This window comes from Lutra lutra, chromosome 8 (assembly GCF_902655055.1).
Source record: "Lutra lutra chromosome 8, mLutLut1.2, whole genome shotgun sequence".
NCBI classification, from domain to species: Eukaryota; Metazoa; Chordata; class Mammalia; order Carnivora; family Mustelidae; genus Lutra; species Lutra lutra.
The window spans coordinates 93918366-93941969 of NC_062285.1; the positions used below are offsets into that span (position 1 = coordinate 93918366).

The following is a 23604-nucleotide window of genomic DNA, read 5'->3' on the forward strand; positions in this document are numbered from 1 at the left end:
TGTGTTGCTTCCTGGTAGGATAAATCAAAATGCATTTTTCAAAGAAGTCGTGTCAGGTCTCTGTCCATCCCGCCGGGAGCCGGCCCATGCCAGGGCCGGCAGAGGGGGTAATAGACCCCCACCCTCTGTGAGTTCTACCCTCCGGGTCTTTCCCCAGCTCTCGCTCTCGGCTCTCTCTCTCCCGTCGCGCCCCAAACCCAGAGCAACGAAAGGGCTAGCCAAAACTTACAGCCTGTGACGAGGGCCACGCCGAGACACGGGGACCCCGCGGCCGCCCTCGGGGCATGGCTGCCGGGCAGCGCTGTGCGTCATGTGGGGCCCGCCCCTTGCGCGGCTCGGCAAGTTCTGCCGCCTTGGCCGCCGCCGTGGAAGCAGGATTTCCGCGGTTGTGTAATCGCACCTCCCGGGCGCGGAGAGGCCTGGGCTCCGCATCCGTCCTCCGACCGGCCCCTGGTGTCCGGCGGCCGAGCCATGGCCTGGACGGCGGAGGCGGCGGCGAGGAGCTGCGGGGCTCGCGGCGCGCTCACGGCGCACACGCTCCTGTTCGACCTGCCGCCAACGCTGCTGGGCGAGCTCTGCGCGGTGCTGGACAGCTGCGACGGCGCGCTGGGCTGGCGCGGCCTCGGTGAGGGCGGCCCTCGGAGGCAGCGGCGGACGGCAGGCGGGGGCGGGTGGCGGGCGGCGGGGGGGGGGGGGGTGCGCTGGGTCGGCGCGCATGCTCAGTCCGACCTGCCGCGCTCGCGGCCGGCCAACCCCGCCGGTCCCGCACCGCGTAGACCGCGGGTCTGCGGGGGCTTCCCACCGGCAAAGTGCCCGTTCCTCGCCCAGGGAACTACACAATACTCCCTGAGACCCGAAGACGAGCTCCCCCTTCTCTTTCAAAGACGCTTTGGGTCCCTTGGCGGGATTAAGCGGCAGCTACCCTCCTGAAACCATCCAGTGTTTATCAACTGTTCCCGCCTTGCTTGGTTCAGAATATTTTAAGTTAAATCGCCCATGGGATGTCTTCTTATGGCAAAATTACCCTAGAATATAATTTTCATACTAAAACATATTTATCCCTTTAAATTTATTCTTTGGTGTTTTCAGGGCACTTGCAAGTGCCCATCTTAATTAAATTCCAGGTGAAATGGTAACGTAAAATACTATTTGTCATCAATGTGGCTCCCAGTTTTTTTTAATATTTCTTGCTTATTTATCTAGTCTGTGGCATGAAGGTTTATGCTAGATGATGTCTTTTTATATCCATCTGGAAAGTTGGCTTTAAAATTCTATGCAATCATTGGGAAGTTGAGCAACTGCCTTTGGGAAGTCTTGAGTGTGATCACTGGAAATAATTCAGGAAAAAAAAATCTTTGTTTTGTTAAGTACAGGCACTTTTGTTAGATTTGATCTTCCATGGTGACACATTTAATGTTAGTTGAAAATAAGCACAATCATGTCAAAACAACTTAGCCTTTATTCTCTGAAACACCTTCTTTTTTAAAAAAAAAAAGCAAAACTAGCAAAAGACCTATAAGAAAAAAAGTTTTGTTGTTTATGAACAATATGGTCACACTTTGTGGAATGTGGCTGTGGGCTTCTAGGTATATTTAAGAAGCAAAACAGGATCATAGGAAAAGGAAAAAAAATAAGACGGAATCAGGGAGGGAGACAAACCATAAGAGACTCTTAATCATAGGAAGTAAACGGGGTTGCTGTGGGGGGTGAGGGAGGTGGGGGGATGGGGCAACTGGGTGATAACACATTAAGGAGGGAACGTGATGTGATGAGCACTGGGTATTATATAAAACTGATGAATCACTGACCTCTAACTCAGATGCCAACAATACATTCTATGTTAATTAATTGAATTTAAATTAAAAAGTGGAAAAAAACCCTAAAACCATTTGTATATTATAAGCTCTGTAATTTTAAAGTATGACCCTTATGTAAAAATATCAGAAAAGATAATACTTGACTCTTTGACTTCTGGAAAACGTAGAGTATGCATTTGGGGGATAAGATCCTTCCCACACCAGATCTTTTGGAAATGGATGACATGGACAGTTTTAGGACCCACTGGTTTCCTAGAATGACTACATTCATGAGAGAAGAATGTTTTTGTTGCAGTCCACAGGTAGTCAGTGGGGCCAGGTAGCTATCATAAATGAGTAAAGCAGGATGAAGACTGAACATGGAAGAGTGTATGTCCCATCTAGGAGGGGTGGTTAGTTCTCAGTCCCACGTCACTGATGCTTTTCAGGAAGTCCAGCCAAGTATTGCTGCATTCACACTATCTCTCTCTCTCTCTCTTTCTCTCTCTGCATTCAAATCCAGACATTCACATTTTACATGGGTTGCCTCATAAAGTGCTTAACAGTTGCCCTTTGAGGCAGGTGCTATTATCATCACCAGTGTGTTAACAGATGAGGAAACCATGGTACACATTCATTAAATGACACTTGCCCAAACTGACACAGCTAAGGAGTAGCAGAGCCAGGATTTGAACCATGGCAGTTTGGATCCACTGCCTGTGCCCTTACCCACAGCCACACTACTCTTCCAGACCATGACTTCCTCAAGTTCACAAGTACTGACTGCTCTGCTCTTTCCGCTCTAAAGTACACTCTCTAAAATAGCCTTTCTAAAGTACACTCATTTCAGCCGTGAAAGAACAATTCAGTGAGCCATTTCAAACATGCAGCCCCATTTTTCTAGTTGTGGAAATGAGTGAAGACCACCCAAATGAGAACAAGCAAAGGCTATTTATTCAAAACAAGGGAGTTAGCCACCATAACTTGCATTTGACAGAGACCCAAAGGCAAGCAAGGAGTGGAAAAGCTTTATGGTAGAAAAAAGAGAAGGCTTCAGGTCTTCCACTATTGGAGGAGTTGGCATGGAGAAGCTATGGACAGGTTAACTAGCAGAATTGTTTAAGGTGTATATTTGGCTCTTTCAAGATGGTCCTGAATTGGAAGCAGGGGCGAAAATCAGGGAAGCTGACAGTTGTTAACTGAGTCGTAACTATTTGGGACTGATTGCTACAGAGATTATCGTTTGGCTTCTTGGACTAGCTGCTACAGATGCTAGCATGACTTCTCAGACTAGTTACTGTGTATAGTAGATTGGCATTCTGGACTGGTTAACGCATGTTGTCAGTCACCATTCTATTTTTGTATAGAGTCTAGCCATTGTTCCTTTGTATATTCTTTTATAGGGGAAGAATCTAAAATGCCTATTCCTTGATTCTCTAGCTATAATTTACTGTGCACATAGCTAGACTACATAGCTCTGAAAGGAGACCTAGTATAGAGCAGCTGCTTCATGAATTATTGACTCAGCCAGAAGGGAAGCCTGACAGCTCAGGGTGGTTGAGGGCACTGCCCATGTTAAATAGATGCTGAGTTTCCCTATTGGCATGGGGAAAGGAGAAAGACGGGAAGAGGTAGAGGGAGGGAAAACTTGACCTTAGAGGGTGAGGGTGAGAGTGCTGGAGGACTGAATCAGGGACACAGTCCCTTTTATGCTCAGGACAGCAGAGAGCCTGAAGATACAGAGTATCCAAAATTCCGTGTAGAAAATAATGCAATGTAATAGTTAAGACTGTCTCAGACTGATCTGATCATGATGCTTGATGATGGTGAATATCAGATGACATTTACAAAGGCAGCTCTGACAAAGATATATGACAAAGATATATGACATTTACAAAGGCAGCTCTGCCATAGATCATATGGCAGCCTAATTGTTCACAAACCGGAATCATCTGTGCAATCTTTTAAAGATACAAATACCAGAGTGCCTGGGTGGCTCAGTGGGGTAAGCATCTGCCTGCAGCTCAGGTCATGATCTCAGAGTCCTGGGATCGAGCCCTGTGTTGGGCTCTCTGCTCAGCATGGAGCCTGCCTCTCCCACTCCCTCTGCTTCTCATTCCCACCACCCACCACTCCAGATCGTGCGCGCTCTCTTGCTCCCTCTCTATCTCTCTCTCTCAAATAAATAAATAAATAAGATAGAAATGCCTAGGCCCCACCCCCAGAGCTGTTGATTCAACCTTTGCTTTAAGGATCCAGCACCTTTCTGTTTTTTGCAGAGGTGAGTCTGATGCACAGCCTGGCTTGGGAGCCATTGCTCTGGCCAAATTCTCTACTCTAGTAGCATCTTAATATACCAGTTATTTTACCACACTCTTTCACTTCTCCACTTAATTGTTTTTTATCCTTAAACATATTCTTCATATTACTCCTCAAGTCCCTTTTGTCACATATGGTTATTAAGAAGAGGAAATCACAAGGTAATACATTCTCTGGTCGATGATGATTTTATGGCTTTGTAATGAAAGGAGGAGCCCAAGCTGAAAATGTTACTGATCTTATACTCCCTTCCAGACGTGGTAATAGAGCCTCTGGTGACAAGTCATTTCATTACATTATCATAGGGTAGTACTTGAATTAAATTGTTTGGAGAAGTGCACACCATGACCCGTTTCAACACTTGTGATACCCTGGGAAAGAAACCCTTTTACAGGTCGTCTGGAATGGGATGTATTCAGTTTTTTTCCCTCTGAAAAAAAGAAATGAAATTATCATAGAAATTATTATTAATCACTTTACAGCAAACTAAGTATAAAATCACATTAAATGTGTCTTTGAATATTCAATAAGGAATCAAAATAATAGTCATAATAATAATAAAAGCTGCCATCTATCCGGGGCTTGCTCTTTGCCAGACAATCTCTGCTAAGCACTTCATGTGGATTATGTAATTTGTCACGAAAATTCTGTGAGGTAGGTATTTTTCCTATTTCCACTTCATAGGTAAGGAAACTGACTCTCAAAGAATTTAAGTAACTTAAGTCACTGTCTAGTAAAGTGCAGACTAGGATTCTAAATCAGATGGTCAGACTCCAGAGCCTATGTTCTTAAAAAAAAAAAAAAAAAAAGTTTAGATAGATTTTATTATTTAGAACAGTTTTAAATTTACAGAAAAAATTAGGAGATTGTACAAAAAATTCTGCTCTTTTATATCTTCCGCATATACTCTGCGTCCAGTTACCCTGTTATTAACATCTTACATTAGTGTGGCACAATTGTTACAATATCAGTATATTATTATTATCAAAGTCAATATTTTATTCAGATTTCCTTCATTTTATTCCTAATCCCCCTTCTCTCTCCCAGGATCCCATCCAAGATTACATTTAGTTATCATGTATCCTCAGGCCCCTCTTCACTGTGATCGTGTCTCAGACTTTTCTAGTTTTTGATGACCTTGATGGTTCTGAGGAGTACTGGTCAGGACTGGCCTACCATTTTGTAGAATGTCTTTTGACCAAGATTTTACTGATGTTTTACTCATGATTAGACTGAGGTTACTGATTTCTGAAAGGCAGGGGCGCGTGGGTGGCTCAGTTAGCTAAGCGTCTGCCATTGGCTCAGGTCATGATTCCCAAGGTCCTGTGATAGAGTCCTGAATCAGGCTCCCTGCTCAGTGGGGAGCCTGTTTCGCTGCCTGCCACTCCCCTCTGCTTCTGTGGTCACGCGCTCGCTCTCTCTTTCTGAGACAAATGTGTGAGTGGAATCTTTTAAAAAAATTTAAAAAACAGATTTTTGAGCAGCAGACTGCAGAGGTAAAGTGCCATTTTCAGGACATCATATCAGGGATACCCACTATTTACATGACTTACCCCTGTTGACATTAACCAGAATTGAGGTCATATCCATCGATTTGCTTTGCTGATACTCTCTCTCTTCCCCTCTTCACATACGCTTTGGAAGAAAGTCACTAAGTGCAGCCTACACTTAAGGAACGAGGAGTGATGCCCCCCCCCTTGAAAGTGGAGTAGAGCCTGTGTTCTTTTGACGACCATGGAATTTCTCCCATCTTACAGTGTTCTTTCTAGATCTTATTTTTAGTCTAAGTTACCACCCCATTTCTCTGTTCCCTTTAAGATGAAATTCTGTAAAAGGTACTTTTACAGAAATTTTACAGAAATTAAAGAAATTCTGTAAAAAAGCTACTTATATTCCAGGCCCTCCATTCTCCCTGGAACCTGCTCCAATCTGGCTTTCACCCCCACACTTCCATTAAAATACCTCTCATCCTGGGGCGCCTGGGTGGCTCAGTTGGTTGAGCGACTGCCTTCGGCTCAGGTCGTGATCCCAGAGTCCCGGGATCAGGTCCTGCATCGGGCTCCCAGCTCCATGAGGAGTCTGCTTCTCCCTCTGACCTTCTCCCCTGTCATTCTCTCTCTCACTCTCTATCAAATAAATAAATAAAATCTTAAAAAAAAAAAAAACTTAAAAAAAAAAACCTCTCATCCAAGTCACAGTGGCTAAAGCCAATGGTCAGTTCTCAGTTTCCTCTTATTTGATACACTTCCTTCCTTCTTGAGGCACTTTCTTTCCTTCTAGAACTTATATTGTTTATTTTCTTCTCATCTTGCAGGTTCCTCTTTAACTCTCTGACCTCCCCGAGCACCCGTGGGATTAGTCCACAGACCTATGTATCTACCATACCCACGATCTTGCCGGTTCCATCCGTATGCTAATAACTGCCCCGTGTCTAGCCTGCATCTCCCTCTCTGACATCAGCACCATCTCTTCTATTTGCCTACTTGACAGACATCTCCAACGTAACAGCCCAGAAAGGCTTCCCTCCACCAAAGTTTTTCCCCATCTTGGCTAATGGCAACCCCATCCTTCACTTGTTCAGGTCGAAAATACTGGTCTTGAACTTCTTGCTTTCTCGCCAAACCACATTCATGTCTCTAAGTCTATGTTTTTAACTCTGCCTTCAGGCTCTCTATCTAATAATCCGACTGTTTCTTAGGACTGCCGCCACCACCAGCCTGGTCCAAACCACTATCAGGTCCCACTGATTAATGTCAGGAGCCTCTTTTAAAGATTATTTATTTATTTATTTATTTGACACAGAGAGAGAGAGAGAGAGAGAGAGAAGGAAGGAGGGAGAGAACAGCAGAGGGAGAAGCAGGCTCCCAGCTGAGCAAGTAGCCAGATGCAGAGCTCCATCCCAGGATCCCAGGATCATGACCTGAGCCGAAGGCAGACGCTTAATGACCGACTGAGCCACCCAGGCACCGCTTTCAGCAGCCTCTTAACTGGGCTCAATGCTACTGCCCTTGCCCTCCTGGAGTTACTTTTCAGCCAGCGGCCAGTGAGCTAAGGTCATTGCCTTATTCAGAACCATTCCGCAGCTTCCCTTCTCACAGTAAACCCTACATGGCTTTTCTCCCTTCCTTCTTGTTTGCCCCATGCCAGCTGCATTGGCCTCTCCTGGCACACGCCAGGAACATTTTCCCTGCAGGTAACCCTGAGACTTATTTCTTCACTTCCTTTGTATTTTTAACTATTATCTACTCTGACCACTTTATAAAAATTGACGCCCCCCATGGTCCTTATGCTCCTTTCCTGCTTCGTTTGCCTTCACATCACTTATTGTCACTCAAACACTTTATCTCTCTTCATTTGTTTTTTGCCCATCTAGATACACGCTTCAAGGGGGCAAGAGATGTTTTGTTTGCCTTGTTTCCTGCTTACTCCTCTAGCATCTAAAATTGTACCTAGCACAGAGTAGGCATTCCGTAAATATATGTGATTGAATGAATGATGAAATCCAAACATCCAAAGCTCATGGGGAAGAGTATTAAACAAAGCACTGTACTAGATACAAGCTGTGGTCCCTGCTTGTCGAGATTTTCCAATTTGATTTTGCCAATGTGTATAGGCAGTAGGCCTATACAGATTCTATAAAGAAGTTGAACAAAGGAAGAAAGTGAGGGGAAACAGTACCGATCATTACCCAGGTATGGAATCACACAGCTTCTGAGCTTTAGCCTGAAATGCTAGTGTTGAGGGTGAATTGTTCTTAAATTGTTTCCCAGAGGTAGTTAATGTTACGTGCATACCTGAATCTGGGCTTGAGGGAGCAGGGCACATGGAAGGATACCTGAGAAATCATGCACAGCCCTGCCATGGAAAATGAGTCCTGCTCAAGTATGGGTAAAAAGTAAACATAAGCTTAAGTATGGCTCAGAATTACTTCTCATAAAATTTATTAGCTGGTGGGTGTTATTGCAGTAGTCTGGTAAGAGGAGTCGAGCCAACTTACACATTTGACTTTTGTTTGACTTCTTTTGCAATTAAAAATATCTTCAGTTGTGTGTTGTTTTAAAGAAGAAGGCCTTGGGGCGCCTGGGTGGCTCAGTGGGTTAAGTGTCTGCTCAGGTCATGATCCCAGAGTCCGAGGACTGAGCTCTGCATTGAGCACTGCTCCAGGCTCTCTGCTCGGTGGGATGTCTGTTTTCCCTCTCCCCATGCTCCTCCCCCTGCTTGACACTCTCTCTCTCAAATAAATAAAATCATAAATAAATGAATGAATGAATAAATAGAAGGCCTGTGTTGTGTGCTTTGTAGAAAGAAAGAACAGAGGCATCTTTTCCTTTTCCCATCATGTTATTTCAAAACAAACTGTGCAGTCTTAACTTACTAGGGGTTTTGGCGTGGGGTTTTATGCAAATACAGATTCCAAACAAGGGTGTGTTGCCTTATTCTAAAAAACCCCTTCAGAGAACTATTTGCATATGGAGTGATTTCTGCAGTTGAATTCCCCAGTGGTTAGCACCACCTAGAGAGTTCTGCTCTCTCAAAACAAAGCCCGAAAGGAACTTTGAACATTAAATGATTATTAAGCAATCAGTGTCTTCAAGTAAACTAATCTCTGAACTTTTCAGGTGGACTTTTTGGCTTCTGTTCTGCCAAGATGCCTTTCAAACGAAAGATTTGCCTTCCAAAAAACAATGTTTTGGGGTGCCTGGGTGGCTTAGGGGGTTAAAGCCTCTACCTTCGGCTCAGGTCATGATCCCAGGGTCCTGGGATTGAGCCCCACATCGGGCTCTCTGCTTGGCGGGGAGCCTGCTTTCCCCCCCCCCCCCCCCCCCCCCCCGCTCTCTGCCTACCTGTGATCTCTGTCTGTCAAATAAATAAATAAAATCTTTCAATAACAAAAACAAGAAACCCCCAATGTTTTAAATAATGCTTAACTGCAGCATATTTTTCTTAATTTATCTTTTCCTTTAGAATGCTCGAGTTTACCAACGCGATTAGTCGTTGAGAAGTTTACTTTTTGTTTAGTACTGTGAATAAACAAAGTTCTGTGTTCTGGAAGAAAATGAGGAAGATTAGAGAAAACCATGAATACTAAAGGACATAACTAACTTGTCAAGAGTCTGCATTCCTGTCCCATCACTCTGAAGCTCTTGTTTTCTAGAATCTGTTCCAAATGAACTATACATTTTATGGATGCTAAATAATGCTGTTTCGTGGTGTTTCTGTGCAGAATGCATCATCGTTGAAGAAAAGCCATTAAGATTGCACTGTGAATCCCTAGTTAGAGAAAGAGAAAATGTATTTCATGTCTTATCCTGGAGGTAACCCCATACATGCAGTATCCGTTTCAACTGAGCCTGTATCAGTTTTACATAGTGAACTAGTACTATTGGAAAACACTTTGCGGGGCTCCTGGGTGGCTTAGTGGGTTAAGCCTCTGCCTTTGGCTCAGGTCATGATCTCAGGGTCCTGGGATCAAGCCCCGCATTGGGCTCCCTGCTCAGCAGGGAGCCTGCTTCCCCTCTCTCTCTCTGCCTGCCTCTCTGCCTAGTTGTGATTTCTCTCTGTGTCAAATAAATAAATAAAATCTTTAAAAAAAAAAAAAAAAGGGAAGAAAGAAAGAAAAACACCTTGCTTTATATAGACCTGGGGGAAACCCAGAACCCTCTGACCCTGGTCAGTGTTAGGAAACCCAAACTTCAGCTCTCTTGGCATAGGTGGTGCCTCAAGTAACAGGATGACAGGGCCCAGAATTGTGGCCTGTTGCCCTTTTAAAAGGGAAATTCAGAAAGTTAAAAATGGGAATAGAATTATGTGGGAAATCTGACTTGAAAAGTTAACTCCAGATCTCCTTGGCAGTTGTGAGCTGTTCTTTTCCTACTGTGAGAATTGTGAGCCATAAAGTGTTTTTGCCTTTCTGTGTGCGAATATTGTTGGTGAGACGCCTGCTAGTATTGCCACCAGATGGATTCTCCCACAACTGGAGCTTCTCTCTTGGCATCACCTTCTCAGAAGTCTTCTACTGACCTCAAGTTTGTTTTCAGGATAGTTTCAGTCTGTATGCTATCACTCAGGACCTCTGTCTGTCGCTCAGCAAATATGTCACCAATGTCTGCTATGTGTCAAGTGTGTTCGTACCAAGGTAACACAGAGACTCTCTGGGGCTTGTTCTCCTTTTCTCTAACATGAAGCCTCCGCCGTAAGCCTACCCGCCTCCTCTTGGCCCTATCAGGCCCTTTCCTTCCCTTCTGGAACAATTCCCCACCTGATTGACACTATTCTTTCAGCCCTTAAAACCTTGCCCCGGTCCATCCCCATTGTAAAGGGAGTGGATGTTGTAACCGAACCAACATGAGTCCGCCATGCCTTGGTGAGTCAGGCACCGGGTTCAGTTGTCCCACAAAGAAAACTTTCATCTGCAGCAAATAAGAAGATCACAGGGGTGGGGTGGAGTGGGGATGGTTTCCAAAGCCAGGACTCCTACAGAGAGGGTGAATGGGTTCCTCTTGTTTAGGCTTAGGATGAATATTTAGCTAGGGAACTGTGTTGTCCTCAGTAGAGGCAGGCAAGAGGTCACATCCTCTATGGATCTCGTGTGCTATGTTAATGAGGCTGAGGCTCCCCCTTGGGCAGAGATCTTCAGATTATGATGAAGTAAAGGTAACTGTAGATCATTCCAGAGGCCACTCCGTGGTCTACCTGCACAGACTCATGCCAGGTTTAGCTCAAATGGTCTGGGTGGTCTGGACCAGCAGCAGGTCTTGTGAGGGCAGAAGCCATCCCCTGGAGGAGTGGTTTTGGGGTTTCACTTCTCTGAGTTAAGGGGAAAGCTGGAAAGAAGAGCTTAGGGAAAAATATAAGACAAAGTGTACAAGCAGGAAGGCAGGCAGTAACGGCCAGGTCTTGGGGTCTAACTGGTGACAATGTCACTCCCTCACACTCCTCCCTGACTTTGGGACTCCACAAGGGTGTCCTTTCTCCTCCTGTCTATCCCAAAGTCATTTCGTGTCTTATGCCAAAGATTCAAGTTGGAGGGGGACCTGTTTTTTTTTTTTTTAAGTTTATTTATTTATTTTTTTTTTTAGTGACTTCTACACCCATTGTGGGGCTTGAACTCACAAATCCTGAGCTCAAGTGTCACATGCTCTTCTGACCAAGCCAGCCAGGTGCCCCCAGAGGAAGCTGTTTTTTTTTAAATTTTATATTGCATAAATATTAATAACTGATAGAGTTCATTATGCCTATTTTATGCCTAATACTCTATAAATATTAGCCAATTAATTTACTAATAGAAAAAATAGAAACCTAAACTTTCACTTTGCTGAAATTTGAAATTTAGTGTTCCCTTGTTGGCATGTTAATTTGGAGACTGGGAAGTGTTCTAAACACTGGGGGTAGTTTAAGGTCATCCTATAAACAGCAGACTAGAGAAACTTAGTGTCTGTTTCGGGAGGGATTTCAAATGGATTTCAAAGGATATTTATTAATGACAAGTTTGAAACTGCTCAGTGACTTGCCTGGAGTTGCACCATAGGTCAATGGCAGAGCCACCACTAAACCCACATTTTCATGCATATATCCAGAGGCCACAGGGTCCTTGGTCTTGACTGGTGACTTTTCTCTTCTGAAGACAATATAACCTCAGAGTTCATTCTTTTATTTTGTTTTCCAACTGAAAGTCCGGTGATTTTCTTTTTCCTCCCCAGTGTAGTATATTCCATCTAATAATTCCTTGACAATTGACCTCTCTTTAGAAAGACTTACAGTTTTAAACTTGACTCATGCTCCAGAAACCACTCCTGTAAGAAGCCTTCCATGATGGCTTCATCTTTTTTTTTCTTTCTAAGACTTTATAAGATTTATTCTTGAGTAATCTCTACACCAAACGTCGGGCTTGAACACACCACCCTAAGATCAAGAGTCCCATGCTCCACTGACAGAGCCAGCCAGGGGCCCCCAGGATGCCTCCATCTTTAGTTAGGGAAACCTCTTCTTACTTCACACATGCTTTCTTTGTCTTTGTCTTTTCTTTTTCTTTTTTTTTTTTTTTTTTAAGATTTACTTATTTATTTGAGAGAGAGAGAGAGAATGCATGAGCATGGGAAGGGACAGATGGAGAGAGAGAATCCCAAGCAGACTCCACACTGAGCATGGAGTCCGACACGTGGTATGATCTCATGACCCTGAGATCGTGACCTGAGCTGAAATCAAGAGCCAGGCACTCAACTGACTGAGCCACCCAGGAGCCCCTCTACTCACACTTGATGTATGCAGTTACTGTACTGCTAGCACATCAAACCAATGTTCCAACTTGTTAAAAAAAAAAAAAAGTGAAATTCAACCAAGTAAATCTGAAGATCTAATTGGCTTTCTTTAGTGATTCGTGAATCAGTCTGTATCACATCTAGCAAACAGGGAAGTTCAGGGAGTTGTACAAGATGGAAGGTTTCTATAGGAAAGATGGTGGGTCAAGAAAGTTATTAGCAAAAGAGAAGGATTGGTCCTGGCAAGATCACTTTCCCTTAAGGAGAAGAACAAAGTTTTTTATCATGAAGATGATCTCATCTTCCTTTAGGGATAGAGAGGGCCCACGTAACAGATTACTTCATTGGCCCTGATTAGAAAATTTCTGACTGACTACGATTTATATTTCTGGGGAGGTTGAAACTCCAGTTAGATTAGATATTAAGCCCTGTTTGGTGACTTGGCCTACGTGACGCCCTTTGGGGCCCATGGCTTTCTTTTTAACAAACTATAATGATTTGCACTATTTCCCCTAAGAGCTTCTAGAAATAGTTAAATAAAGTGTTTATGAAAATTGTGCCTCAACCAAATAGGCAGACTACGTCATCAAAGAAATGCATTAAAATAGTTACTATGTCTTGCCAAATATTCTTGCTTTGAAGGTCCCCTTCCTTTTTTTTTTTTTTTTTTTTTTTTTTTTAGTGATAAGCTATCTAAAATATATATGGACATTTGGATAGTCCTTGTCTCTTGATGAGACATCATCTCTTCTAAGAAAGAAACAATAAAAATATTCTTGCCAGAACTAAAAATATGGAAGAAATGCAAAGTCATTCCAACTTAATGATGTCAGATAATTTATTGTAGCTGTTTTTTCCTCCGCAGCTTAAGCATCCATTCATATGGAATGTCTCGACTTTATCATCCTTTGACACATAGTCACAAAAGCTGCCACTTCCTTTCACTCTTCTCTGAGTGACTGAAGCAAAAGAACACCCAAGATAAAACATTGTGTGTATTAATGAGGGTGGACCCAAGTGAGACTGCAGGAAAATCACCACTAAAATCACTCAGTGGTTGACATGATAGAAGTGTGCCTTTTGCTTGTGGGGAGAGGGCTAAGGGTCCAGGCCTCCATGTGTTGGCCCAGCGTTCCAGGCTGCTTTGATCCTGAGGCTCTCCCATATTGGCATGTGCTTCTGCCATTGCTGTAGCAGGAATGGGAGCCTGGTGCGTTGTGCCCTGGCTCTTCTGTGTTTCTGGCTGAAAGAGATACACAGGCATAACTAACCCAAGCCAGGACCCAAGCTAACCCAAGACCTAATCCTTCCTCTCTGGTGGGGTAGAGGACGGGAAATGTTGGTGGGCACTGGTAATACTTACCACATCAGTTTTGGGTTCACAGAAAGAGGGGCAGTTATGATTTCATATTATGATCTCTGTCAACTTTCAGGATTTACTTATACTCTCAGCAAAAACATAAAGTTAGAGGAAATAGAAGGACCCAGCAAAAGGTAGAAGGATGGAAAATGTGGGGAGAAGGGATGCCATATTGGATCAGAAGATGTTTGCCTTTCTGATGTCTTGACTGAGATACTGTAACTAGAGTAGTAGCTTCCTAAGAAATTGTTTTTAAACTTCAGAGTCTGAAATAGACAGAACACAGATAGTTCCCTAGGGAGTTTATTACGTGTCTCCAATCTGAGCCCCTGTTCATCTTTTAAAAGGACAGCAACATTTGGAGAATATCATTGATGAATAGGTGCGTCCTTCAGTGAGGTTACCTTGGTAACTGCTGGAGAGGAGCTTCCAAATTTATGTGCGGCAGAGGAAGAGAAGGCTGATTTCCATGACCAGTTACAGTGATACGTTGGGGGTCCCCATGACCACACTCAGATGATGATAGGATTTTATCTATTCATGTGTATCTGACTTCCTAACTTTTTTAGACTTCCCAGAGAATAAAGGTAGGAGAGAATGCTGCCATCACCATCACCAACTCCCAATCATATTGCTAATTTTAGTGCTCAAGATGACTGGGTTAATCAGGGAGCATTGTCCCAGGGGCAAGAAAGACACCCATTTGATCTGTCATTTGGTTTCTTTCTCCCTCCTGTGCCTTAAAATACACTTCAAGATTTGGAAGTTGTGCAGAGAATCCCATTAACTTGGGGTGTCATACAAACTCCTATACTCTCAGTAAGTACAGATTCAAGATATTTATACCACACCTTAAATAAGTCATATATGCTGTTTTTGAGCAATTAAAATCCTAATATCCCAGTGGAACGTTTCCCCCGATGCTACCCAGATATTAACTTTTAATTGCTCAAAATGTTCAGCAACGGGAGAGTATTGAACAAAAATTTAAAACAGCATTCCATTAAAACTGCAACACATGAACCTAACTATGAGTAACCACACCAAAGGGAGTGATGAAGAAAAGAACTAACCTAGTAACTTTGGGAAAGTAAGCTCTTACCTGAATATTCTTAAGCTGAGGGCAAATAGAATGATATGTACATGATGTATTTTAGTTAAAGTGTTTCTCAGAGGGACAAAGAACAAAGAAGTAAAGACATTGTAAATAATGAGAGCAAAGTTTCTTCCTGTTTGGGAATAAAGTTACAAATGAGGAAGAGCTAAAATATGCCATGTGGTATTGATTTAGAATCACAGGTAACTGTATACAATCATGGTTTTCAAGATGTGTACAGACAGAGAAATATAGGTGTGTGGGCTCATGCACATACCTAAGTACCTAGTTTCTTAGCTCTGTCTGCTTGGACGGCCTAGAAGCAATGGAACTCATTGCATTGAAAGCATCTAGCACCTACATCTTGTCCTCTAAATACATTATCTAATAAAAGCAACCAGGACTCCTGGGAAAGGAAAATCAATTCCAGGGCTGGGGTGGGGGAAATGCAAAATGAGCCTGGAGCGTCTCATAGGGTCAGAAAAGAAGTGTTTCAGAAACCATGCAGCTAACAGAAGAATGTGGGATCCAACCTGAATGGACAGAGCTGGAATACTTGTGGCACCAAAGTCGATAATAATAATACTGGATTTTAATCTATAGAATAAAATAAACATTCATGAGTCCCTACTGATTTAAATAAGTTAATTAAATGGGGGAGAGTGGAGAGCACTTTCTTGCAGAAGAATTATAGTTAACATAGGAGGAGGAAGGGGAAATAAAAGATCACCATTAAGCAAAGACCACAAAAATTATTATGATATATATGATCCACTGGTGGGTACAAGTGTTTATGGGTAAAATGTGAGGAGAAACAGCATATTTCCATAGTCTCAAAGTGTATCCCCCACATAGTTATTAATTTTACAGGGAAAGTTAATGTCATAGTAGAGAAACCTATTAAGGTAGCAGATACCACCTTAACTAAGCAAACAAGTCAGGATCACTAGTGATAGGACATGGACACCATGAACCTCTTGATACTATGCACTGAAGAAGACGTAATAGTATTTCTCTGTCCTTAAACACAAGGAAAGATTGAAGTCCGTGAGAATCGGGATTAAGAAGTGCCAACAAATGGCACTGTGGGAAACTGGGTAGGTTCATAGAACAGGAAAAGGAAATTTGTAGAAAGAACTGGTGAACGTAAAATAAGGTCTGCAATTGAGTTATGAATGGTTCTGAACATTGTACTAGGTAATGTAAAATGGTAACATGGGGGGAAGTTGGGTGGGAAGTAGACACTGAAATTAGTTCAAAATCAAAAGTATAAATAATATGAAATAAATAGATAAAACACCCCCAAACAAGTATCCCAATCAAAGTAAAACATAATTATTTATTATTATTATTTTTTTTTTTTTTTTTGGTTCTTCCCATTGCAATTTCCACAGCGGAGCGACTTTCAAACAGCTGGTTGGATGTTCGTCACATTGAAAAATATGTAGACCAAGGTAAAAGTGGAACAAGAGAATTACTTTGGTCCTGGGCACAGAAAAACAAGACCATCGGAGACCTTTTAGAGATTCTCCAGGAGATGGGGCATCATCGAGCTATCCATTTGATTGTGAACCATGGTAAACATTTTTGATTCTTACATGTGGCTCTCGGTCCATTTAATAGGTGATGCAATTTTTAAATGTAAATATTGCCTTTTATTCAAGACATTGACTGGTCATGTTGTATCATTGGATTCCTTACCTGAGGCTTTCTCTAAAGGCTTTTATTACCTTTTTTTTTTTTTTTTTGGTGATATTTTCTTTCCTTATTGCCTAAGTTATACAACACATTCCTTTCTACCACTTGTTCAGTTTTTAAAATTTTTTTACTTAGAAACTATATGTTTTAAAATGTAGAATCAGCTCTCCATCCAAAACTCTGAACCTATCTGAATCATAACCAGAATCACAATATTTGAGTAAAATATACTTTTATAATTAGTTTTATCATATGATTAGAAGTCAAAATATAATTGGGTTCTCCTCCCTGTATTCTGTTTTTTTTGAAGATTTATTTATTCATTTGAGAGAGAGAAAGAGAGAGCACTCACACACACACAAGTATGTGTGAGGTACAAAGGGGGAGAGGGACAGAGAGAGAGGGAAATAGTCCTTGAGCACACTCCCCACAGAACAGGGCCCAGGGCTCCATCCCAGGACCCTGAGACCATGACCTGAGTCAAAACTTAGAGTCAGCAGCTTACCCCACCGAGCCACCCAGGCTTGCCCACCCACCCCACCCCACCCACTGTATTTTAATGCAAATGATACCCGCAGACTTACTCTGGGATGTATCTTTTATCTTTACTGCTGTGTTTATGCCATGGCCTCTAACTCTATCATACTTGTCTGCCATCCATTTCACAGTGGCCTAACCTTTCCCTCATGTCTGTTTCTGATGCTGTGTCTTGCCTTCCATTTAGAGCAACCTGATAAGTAAAGCTCATGAAGCTCTTTCCATTCATCTTTACCAATAAAATAATTTTCTAATGTCACCTGTTCTGTTTATTCCTCTTTAGATTTATTGACTTCAACAAGAGTGATCTTGGGTCTTACCTTACAGACTTTGGGCTCTTAGGCTGAAAATTCTTTTGAATCAGCATCCTTACTCTTTTGGCTTTTTCAACCAGACATATTTTTAGTCCTTGGTCTCATAGAACGATTTGGGTGTTGTTAACTTCCTCTTCTATTTTGGAAGAATTTGTAAAGAACCGATGTTAAATTTTGTTCAAATGTTTGGTAGGATTCACCTGTGCTTTTGTTTGTGGGAAATCATGGATTATTAATTCAATCTCTTTCCTTGCAATACATCCATTCAGATTGTATCTTCTTGAGTTAGTTTTGGCAGTTTGTGACTTTCTAGGAATCTGTCATTTCAATTATCTGATTTTTTACGTACAGGTATTCATCACCTTCTCTTATAATTCTTTTTATTTCTATGAGGTTGGTAGTTGTGTCTCCTCTTTTGTTTTTGGTTTTAGCAGTTTGAATCTCCTTCTTTCTTTCTTGTTTAGTCTATCTAGAGGATTGTCAATTTTGTGATAATTCCAAAGAACCACTTTGGTTGCATTGATTTTCTCTTTTGCTTTTGTTGTCTGTTTCATTTACTTCCACTGTAATCTTAATTCTTTTTTTCCTTCTGCTTCCTTCGGTTTAGCTTACTCTTTCTTTTCTAGTTCCTTAAGGTGAAAATTCAGGTTATTGATTTAAGATTTTTCTTCTTTTTTAAGGTAGACATTTACAGCTATAAATTTCCCTTTAAGCACTGCTTCTACTGCGTCCCATAAGTTTTGGTATGTTTTGTTCTCATTTTCATTTATCTCAAAGTATTTTCTAATTTCCCTTGTGATTTCTTCCTGAACTCATTGGTTGCTTAGGATTTGTTGTTTAATTTTCATGTATTTGTGAATCTCCCAAATTTCCTTCTGTTATGAATTTCTATTTAGGTCCATCGTGGTCAGAGAATATGCTTTGTATGATTTCAATCCTTCCAAATTTATTGAGGCTCATTTTATTGCACAGGATACAGTCTATCCTGGGGCTTGTTCAATGTACAGTTGTGAAATATGTGTATATTCTTCTGGATGGAATGTTCTAGAGAATGTCTGCCAGGTCTATTTGGTTTATAGTTTGCTCAAGAAGTCTGTTATTAACTGATTACATTTTGTTCTCAGTCTTCTAAGCAAAATAATTTTGAAAACACTAGAATACAATCTAAGAAAAACTAGATGAAATAAAATTTTTCTGGTCTAAATAAAAATGTCGATTGTGACAGCGAAATAGTTCAGAGTTTTCATCTTTCGTAGGAAGCTACATAGACTGCCTCAATTCAAACAAAACAAAAGTTAGAGTGTGTATTTGGGAGGGAGTGGTAGGTATTTGTGGTTGAACACACGCATGTGTGCACACACACACACACACGCACACATTTCTAACACCTTAAGGCATAAGATGGGATTAAAAAATAAACTAATGTCGGGAGATAAAATCCCATGACTGTAAAACTTTAAAATATATGGGCAAAAAGCTGATACAGTGTTGCTTTTTCCTTTCCATTTTCTGCTTTATGCTCTAATATATTTAATGATGTCTAACAATAATTTAAGGTAGGTCTTTGTGTGTTAAGTGAACAAAAGCATGTTTGTATCATATTTAATCCTTAGAAAGCTATTCACATATGCATACTTGTTACCATTCAAGGAGAATGAAACTGAGTTTTAGAAATTAACATTACTAGGAAGGTGTTTATTTTCATCGTCTAAGACAGAAAAAAAAAACTGTTTATTAGAGACATAAATTTTTTCTGCATCTAGCTCTCCTTATTTCTCTTTCAGGAGCAGCCTTGAATCCTTCAGAACAGAGGCATCAGGGAGATGGATTTCCAAACATGTTACCCAAGGTAGAGTGTATGTGCATAGATAATGAACCTTGAACTCGGTTGCATGTATAATTGAGCATGGGAAATGAAACTGTCAGGCAGAAAAAAGCCAGAAAAGCCTTAGTTCTCATTACTCTTTGTTTAGTTGGGGATTGAGGAAATTAGAGATTGTGAATGTTTGAAGAGTGAAAATCTTTCTCCTCATGGTGATCTGTCATAGATGAGGCTTGGAACTATTCAGAGCGCCGTGAGCTATGCATTTGTCTTAATTCAGTTTTTAATTTTCCTCTTTTAGTTGGCGTTTTGCATGTTGCTGTTGGTTTTTATTGGAGCAAATAAATTGGCAGTAATCATTTTTTATAGCATTAGAAGTCATTTAAAATTGACTATAACCATGACATTGAGTTTTTGCAGTAGTATGGAAGGCTTAACTGTGTATGGCAATGAATATTATTGGATTAAATAAAGTAACTTTGCTTTCCACTAGCTTTCTTCTAAATTAGATTCTACTCTACTGCGCTGTATAGTCCAGGGGGAGCTTTGGATTTCTGTTAAGTTTCTGTTCTTTCTAGACTTATGAAATGGAATTACTTCAGTATGTATTTCCTCTCTTAGGAAACAGCCCATGTCACAGTGAATAATGTTCTTATTCCTGAAAGTAATGAAAAAGGTAAAAAAAAAAAAATTTTTTTTTTTTTTTTTTTACTTTAAGTCATGTTTTGCTTTAAGTTACTTACAGGGAGAAATAACCAATAAACCTATTGACTATTCATTAATATGCAGGTTTAGGGTAAAGTTTTCATGGATATTGAAATACTTGCAGTTTTGACTGATACAGAACTCTGATGGATGATATATTATGGTGATATTTTAAAAATCCATTGGCCAATGGGGAACATAATGGTGGTCTCTTCCCTTAGAGGGGTTTCATATTTTCTATTAGTGAAATTTGCATTTTTATGTGTCATTGGAAAACATTTAAAAATTATACTGGGTTTAATATAATTTTAGAAATTTCCATAGCCCTTGCAGAGATCTTTAGAGATGCCTGTAGAGCAATGCTGAAGGTCATTATGAAAATCCCGTTATTTTCCTTATCAACTTTATTACTGTATTAGCAGAGAGAATCATTCTGATAAACTTTAATGGCTAGTTAAGGCTCTTTGCCTCCTCTTTTACCACTAGATCTGCATCCATTCTTTGGTTCAGAAGAGAATTAGTAAAGTTGGATAAGGTTTTGCTCCTTTAAGATTTAACAGTAAGATCTAAATCAAACATCAAATGTGGAAATAGAGCCAAAATTGGGCCCGGAAGGATTTAGCTAAGATTTTCCCTTTAGATATGTATTTGATTACCTTTTAAATATTTTCTCCCAATCTCTACTTTAGAGGATTTTTTGAAAAGCTAAAACATCTTCCTAATTTACTCTGAGGAAGTAAGTTAGGAAGAGAGAGGATTTGGCTCATGAAAAATGTTTCCATCAGTCACGCTTGGCGAAAATTGTTTAGTCATAACAAAATTTCCACTTCTATGGTTTTTGGGTTTTTTTCTTCATGGTTTTGGGTTCATAGTGAATCAAAAGCAACCCATTGATCTAATGACAAAGAAACCAAATTTTGGAAAACTTGCCCCAGCTAAGTTCTTTGGGTGACCTCTTTGGAGGGGTGAGAGAATCACAGTGCTATTGTTCAGATATCTAAAAAGCCATTTGCTCTCTGGAATGGTAGGTGCCAGACCCGAGTAAATGGGCAGAGAGCACATGGTGGGCTTCAGTTTTGGTTCCTGGGCCTAGCCCTGCTGGCTCTCTGTTGGGCTCTGATGTATTTCTAGTATGGAAGTCCTGGTTCTTTATCCTGGCAGCATTGATTCTTAAGAAGAGAAAAAGTAACCTCTCTTCTCCCTCCTTTCCTTCCTAAGGAATATTGTTTAAATCCTCCATCAGCTTTCAAGACATCAGTGATGGAACCAAAAATTTCCACAAAGACTTCCTCATTGGAGAAGGGGAGATTTTTGAGGTCTACAGAGCAGAGATCCAAAACCAAACCTATGCCATTAAATTATTTAAACAGGTATGGAAAGAATTACTATCCCAGGATATCCATTCCATTTATTTGCTCATATTTCATACTAGAATGTGTCACTTTTCATCAACATTGAAAGGAGGTATATTTGAAAATAAAGTTTCATAAATGGAAAGAAGATATATGAGCTCAGGTGACTGGAGAAAAGACTGTGAAATGAATGCCTGTCTCACAGGAATGTGGAAGGGAAATTCTTCTCATCCCAGATGTGTCAAAGGAGGGGGACTTTACTGAAAAGCCTTGCAGGACCGTTGGCCATTTGTGCTGGTCTGCTCCGGTTCTCTTGTTCTTTTTAGGACGGGCGGTGTCTGCTCCAGGTAGCTTCCCAGGTTAAGGCACAGGCTGGTATTTATAAACCGTCATGTATTGCAGTTCAGGAGGGCTGGAAGAAGGAGACTTCAGGTAGGAGGACCAAGGCAATGATCAGAGTAGGAACTTAGGAGAAGGCTGAGTGGCCACCGGCAGTAAAGCAGAAAGGGTACTGGGGAGTCAAACTCAGGAGTCAGGAGGAGATAGGGGAGCAAACAGACACCCCAGAGAGCTGCTCTTCATTCTCATTGTTAGTCAATGGTCAGTAAGCCTTTATTAAACTCTTGCTGGGCTGGGTGCTGGGCAGGGAGAGCTAAGGCATAATTCTGCCCTCAGGGAGCTCAGTCTTCTGGGGCAAACAACAGGTCAGGTAAAGACAAGGTGAACCTGCACGGTGAGAAGTAGTTGAGCAGAGATTTGTAAAGAAGGTCATGGGAGCCCAGGAGAGACAGCCAGCCCAGGGTGCACCCAGCACCTGGAAGAGGGGCTGGCCCAGAGGAACTACTCCGTAAACATTTCTGCAACACACACATGGGAAAGTGGGTGAAAGGAAGTGACCTTTCAGCTGGAGTTTGAAAGATGACTAGAGCCTTGGCAGGCAGCGAGGGACGGGAGGTGCTTTCTGGGTGGAAAGATCAGGTGCAGCCGACTGGAGGTGTGCGCGTGGCGGCATACATCTTACGAATAACAGGTCATTCAGTGGAGAAGATCTTGGCATGGGGGGTGGGAACCTTGCGGCAGGCGCTCCTGGAATGACCGGTCAAGTATGTGGGTGGTTTGCTTCTAAGTGGGAGAGTGAAAGGACTACGTATTGTGTTTTTGAAATAAAACTTAGATTACAGGTTAGATGATGGGCTGGAAGTTGGTAGAGGCATTGGAGGAAAGATGACAAGGGCTGGATGGGAGATGAAATGAAGAAAAGAGGGATTTTTAAGATGTGTAATGAAGACACGAATGGGGCTTAAGACAATGTCTTCAACCCTGTAGTCACCTTGGGAGCTTCAACCCTTCAACCCTAGAGTCACCTTGGGAACTTTCTGAAGTGAGCAGCCTCAGGTTAGGACAGAGCATTGGGGACCTGGGGACGGTGGCAGGCATCAGCATTGGTGAAAAGCTCCCCCCATGGTTCAGACGTGCAGCCAGTGTTGAGACCCAGGGCTGGGGAGCCAGGGTAGAGGCAAGGAGAAGGTATGTCTAAGAGCTGAGGTGAAATGGACCAAATCTCATGACCAGTCAGATAGGGCTGGGGAAGTAGGGAGAGGATGGATCTGAGCCATTCCTTCTCTGCAGCTTGGATTATGGGCCCCCCTTTTTCTTTTATTATTAACCTGATTTTTCTAGTTCCCCAAAGTGCATTTTACCCCACTAATTCTATATGGGCATCTCAAGATTCCTGAGGAGATGAATGTTCTAATAAAGGAGTGAAACTATTGGGGCATCTGGGTGGCTCAGTCAGTTGAGGGTCTGACTCTTGATTACAGCTCAGGTCGTGATCTTGGGGTCATGAGTTCAGATCCCTGTGTTGGACATGGAGCCTACTTAAAAAACAAAATTAAAAAGAAAAAAGATATGAAACCATCTACTGGTAAAACCATTCAAGAGGTTACTCTAGAGATGGCCTAACTGAAGCCTCTTTCCTAGGGCCACATGTCCCCACCCCATCTGTATGTTCTTTCAGGGTTGAGCCCCAAGGCCACCTCCCCAAAGGCTCTAGCCGTCTGCTTTCCTCTTCTCTCTGCGGCTGCCACCAACTCACACTCCCTTTTGGGAGGTTTTTGGGTTTTGTTTTTTTTTCTTCAAGGAGTCTGGCTTCAGAATGAAATGTCATTGCCTTTAGATCTGCTTTGCTTCCTGTCCAGAATTCCTGTCCCAGAATTCCTGTCCCACAACGTTCATTTCCTTGATTGCCCTCCAGTATAGTTTTGGTGACCCTCCGACATGCCCACACAGCATCATAGCATTATCTCCTAATATTAATTTCTTCACCCACCTCTCCTAATGAACTTGA

At 41.8% G+C, this 23604-nt stretch overlaps 1 protein-coding gene across 1 annotated transcript in view; it reads left to right on the forward strand.

Annotated features, from left to right (window-relative positions):
* Window positions 1–264: 264 nt before the first annotated feature.
* IRAK3 (interleukin 1 receptor associated kinase 3) overlaps window positions 265–23604 on the forward strand; it is a 49783-nt gene continuing 26443 nt past the window's right edge. The window contains exons 1-5 of the mRNA XM_047743273.1: window positions 265–625; window positions 16224–16406; window positions 19163–19227; window positions 19822–19876; window positions 21124–21275. Of these exons, the coding sequence (XP_047599229.1) occupies window positions 472–625; window positions 16224–16406; window positions 19163–19227; window positions 19822–19876; window positions 21124–21275 (609 nt within the window). The 5' untranslated portion in view covers window positions 265–471. The remainder of the gene's footprint in view (window positions 626–16223; window positions 16407–19162; window positions 19228–19821; window positions 19877–21123; window positions 21276–23604) is intronic.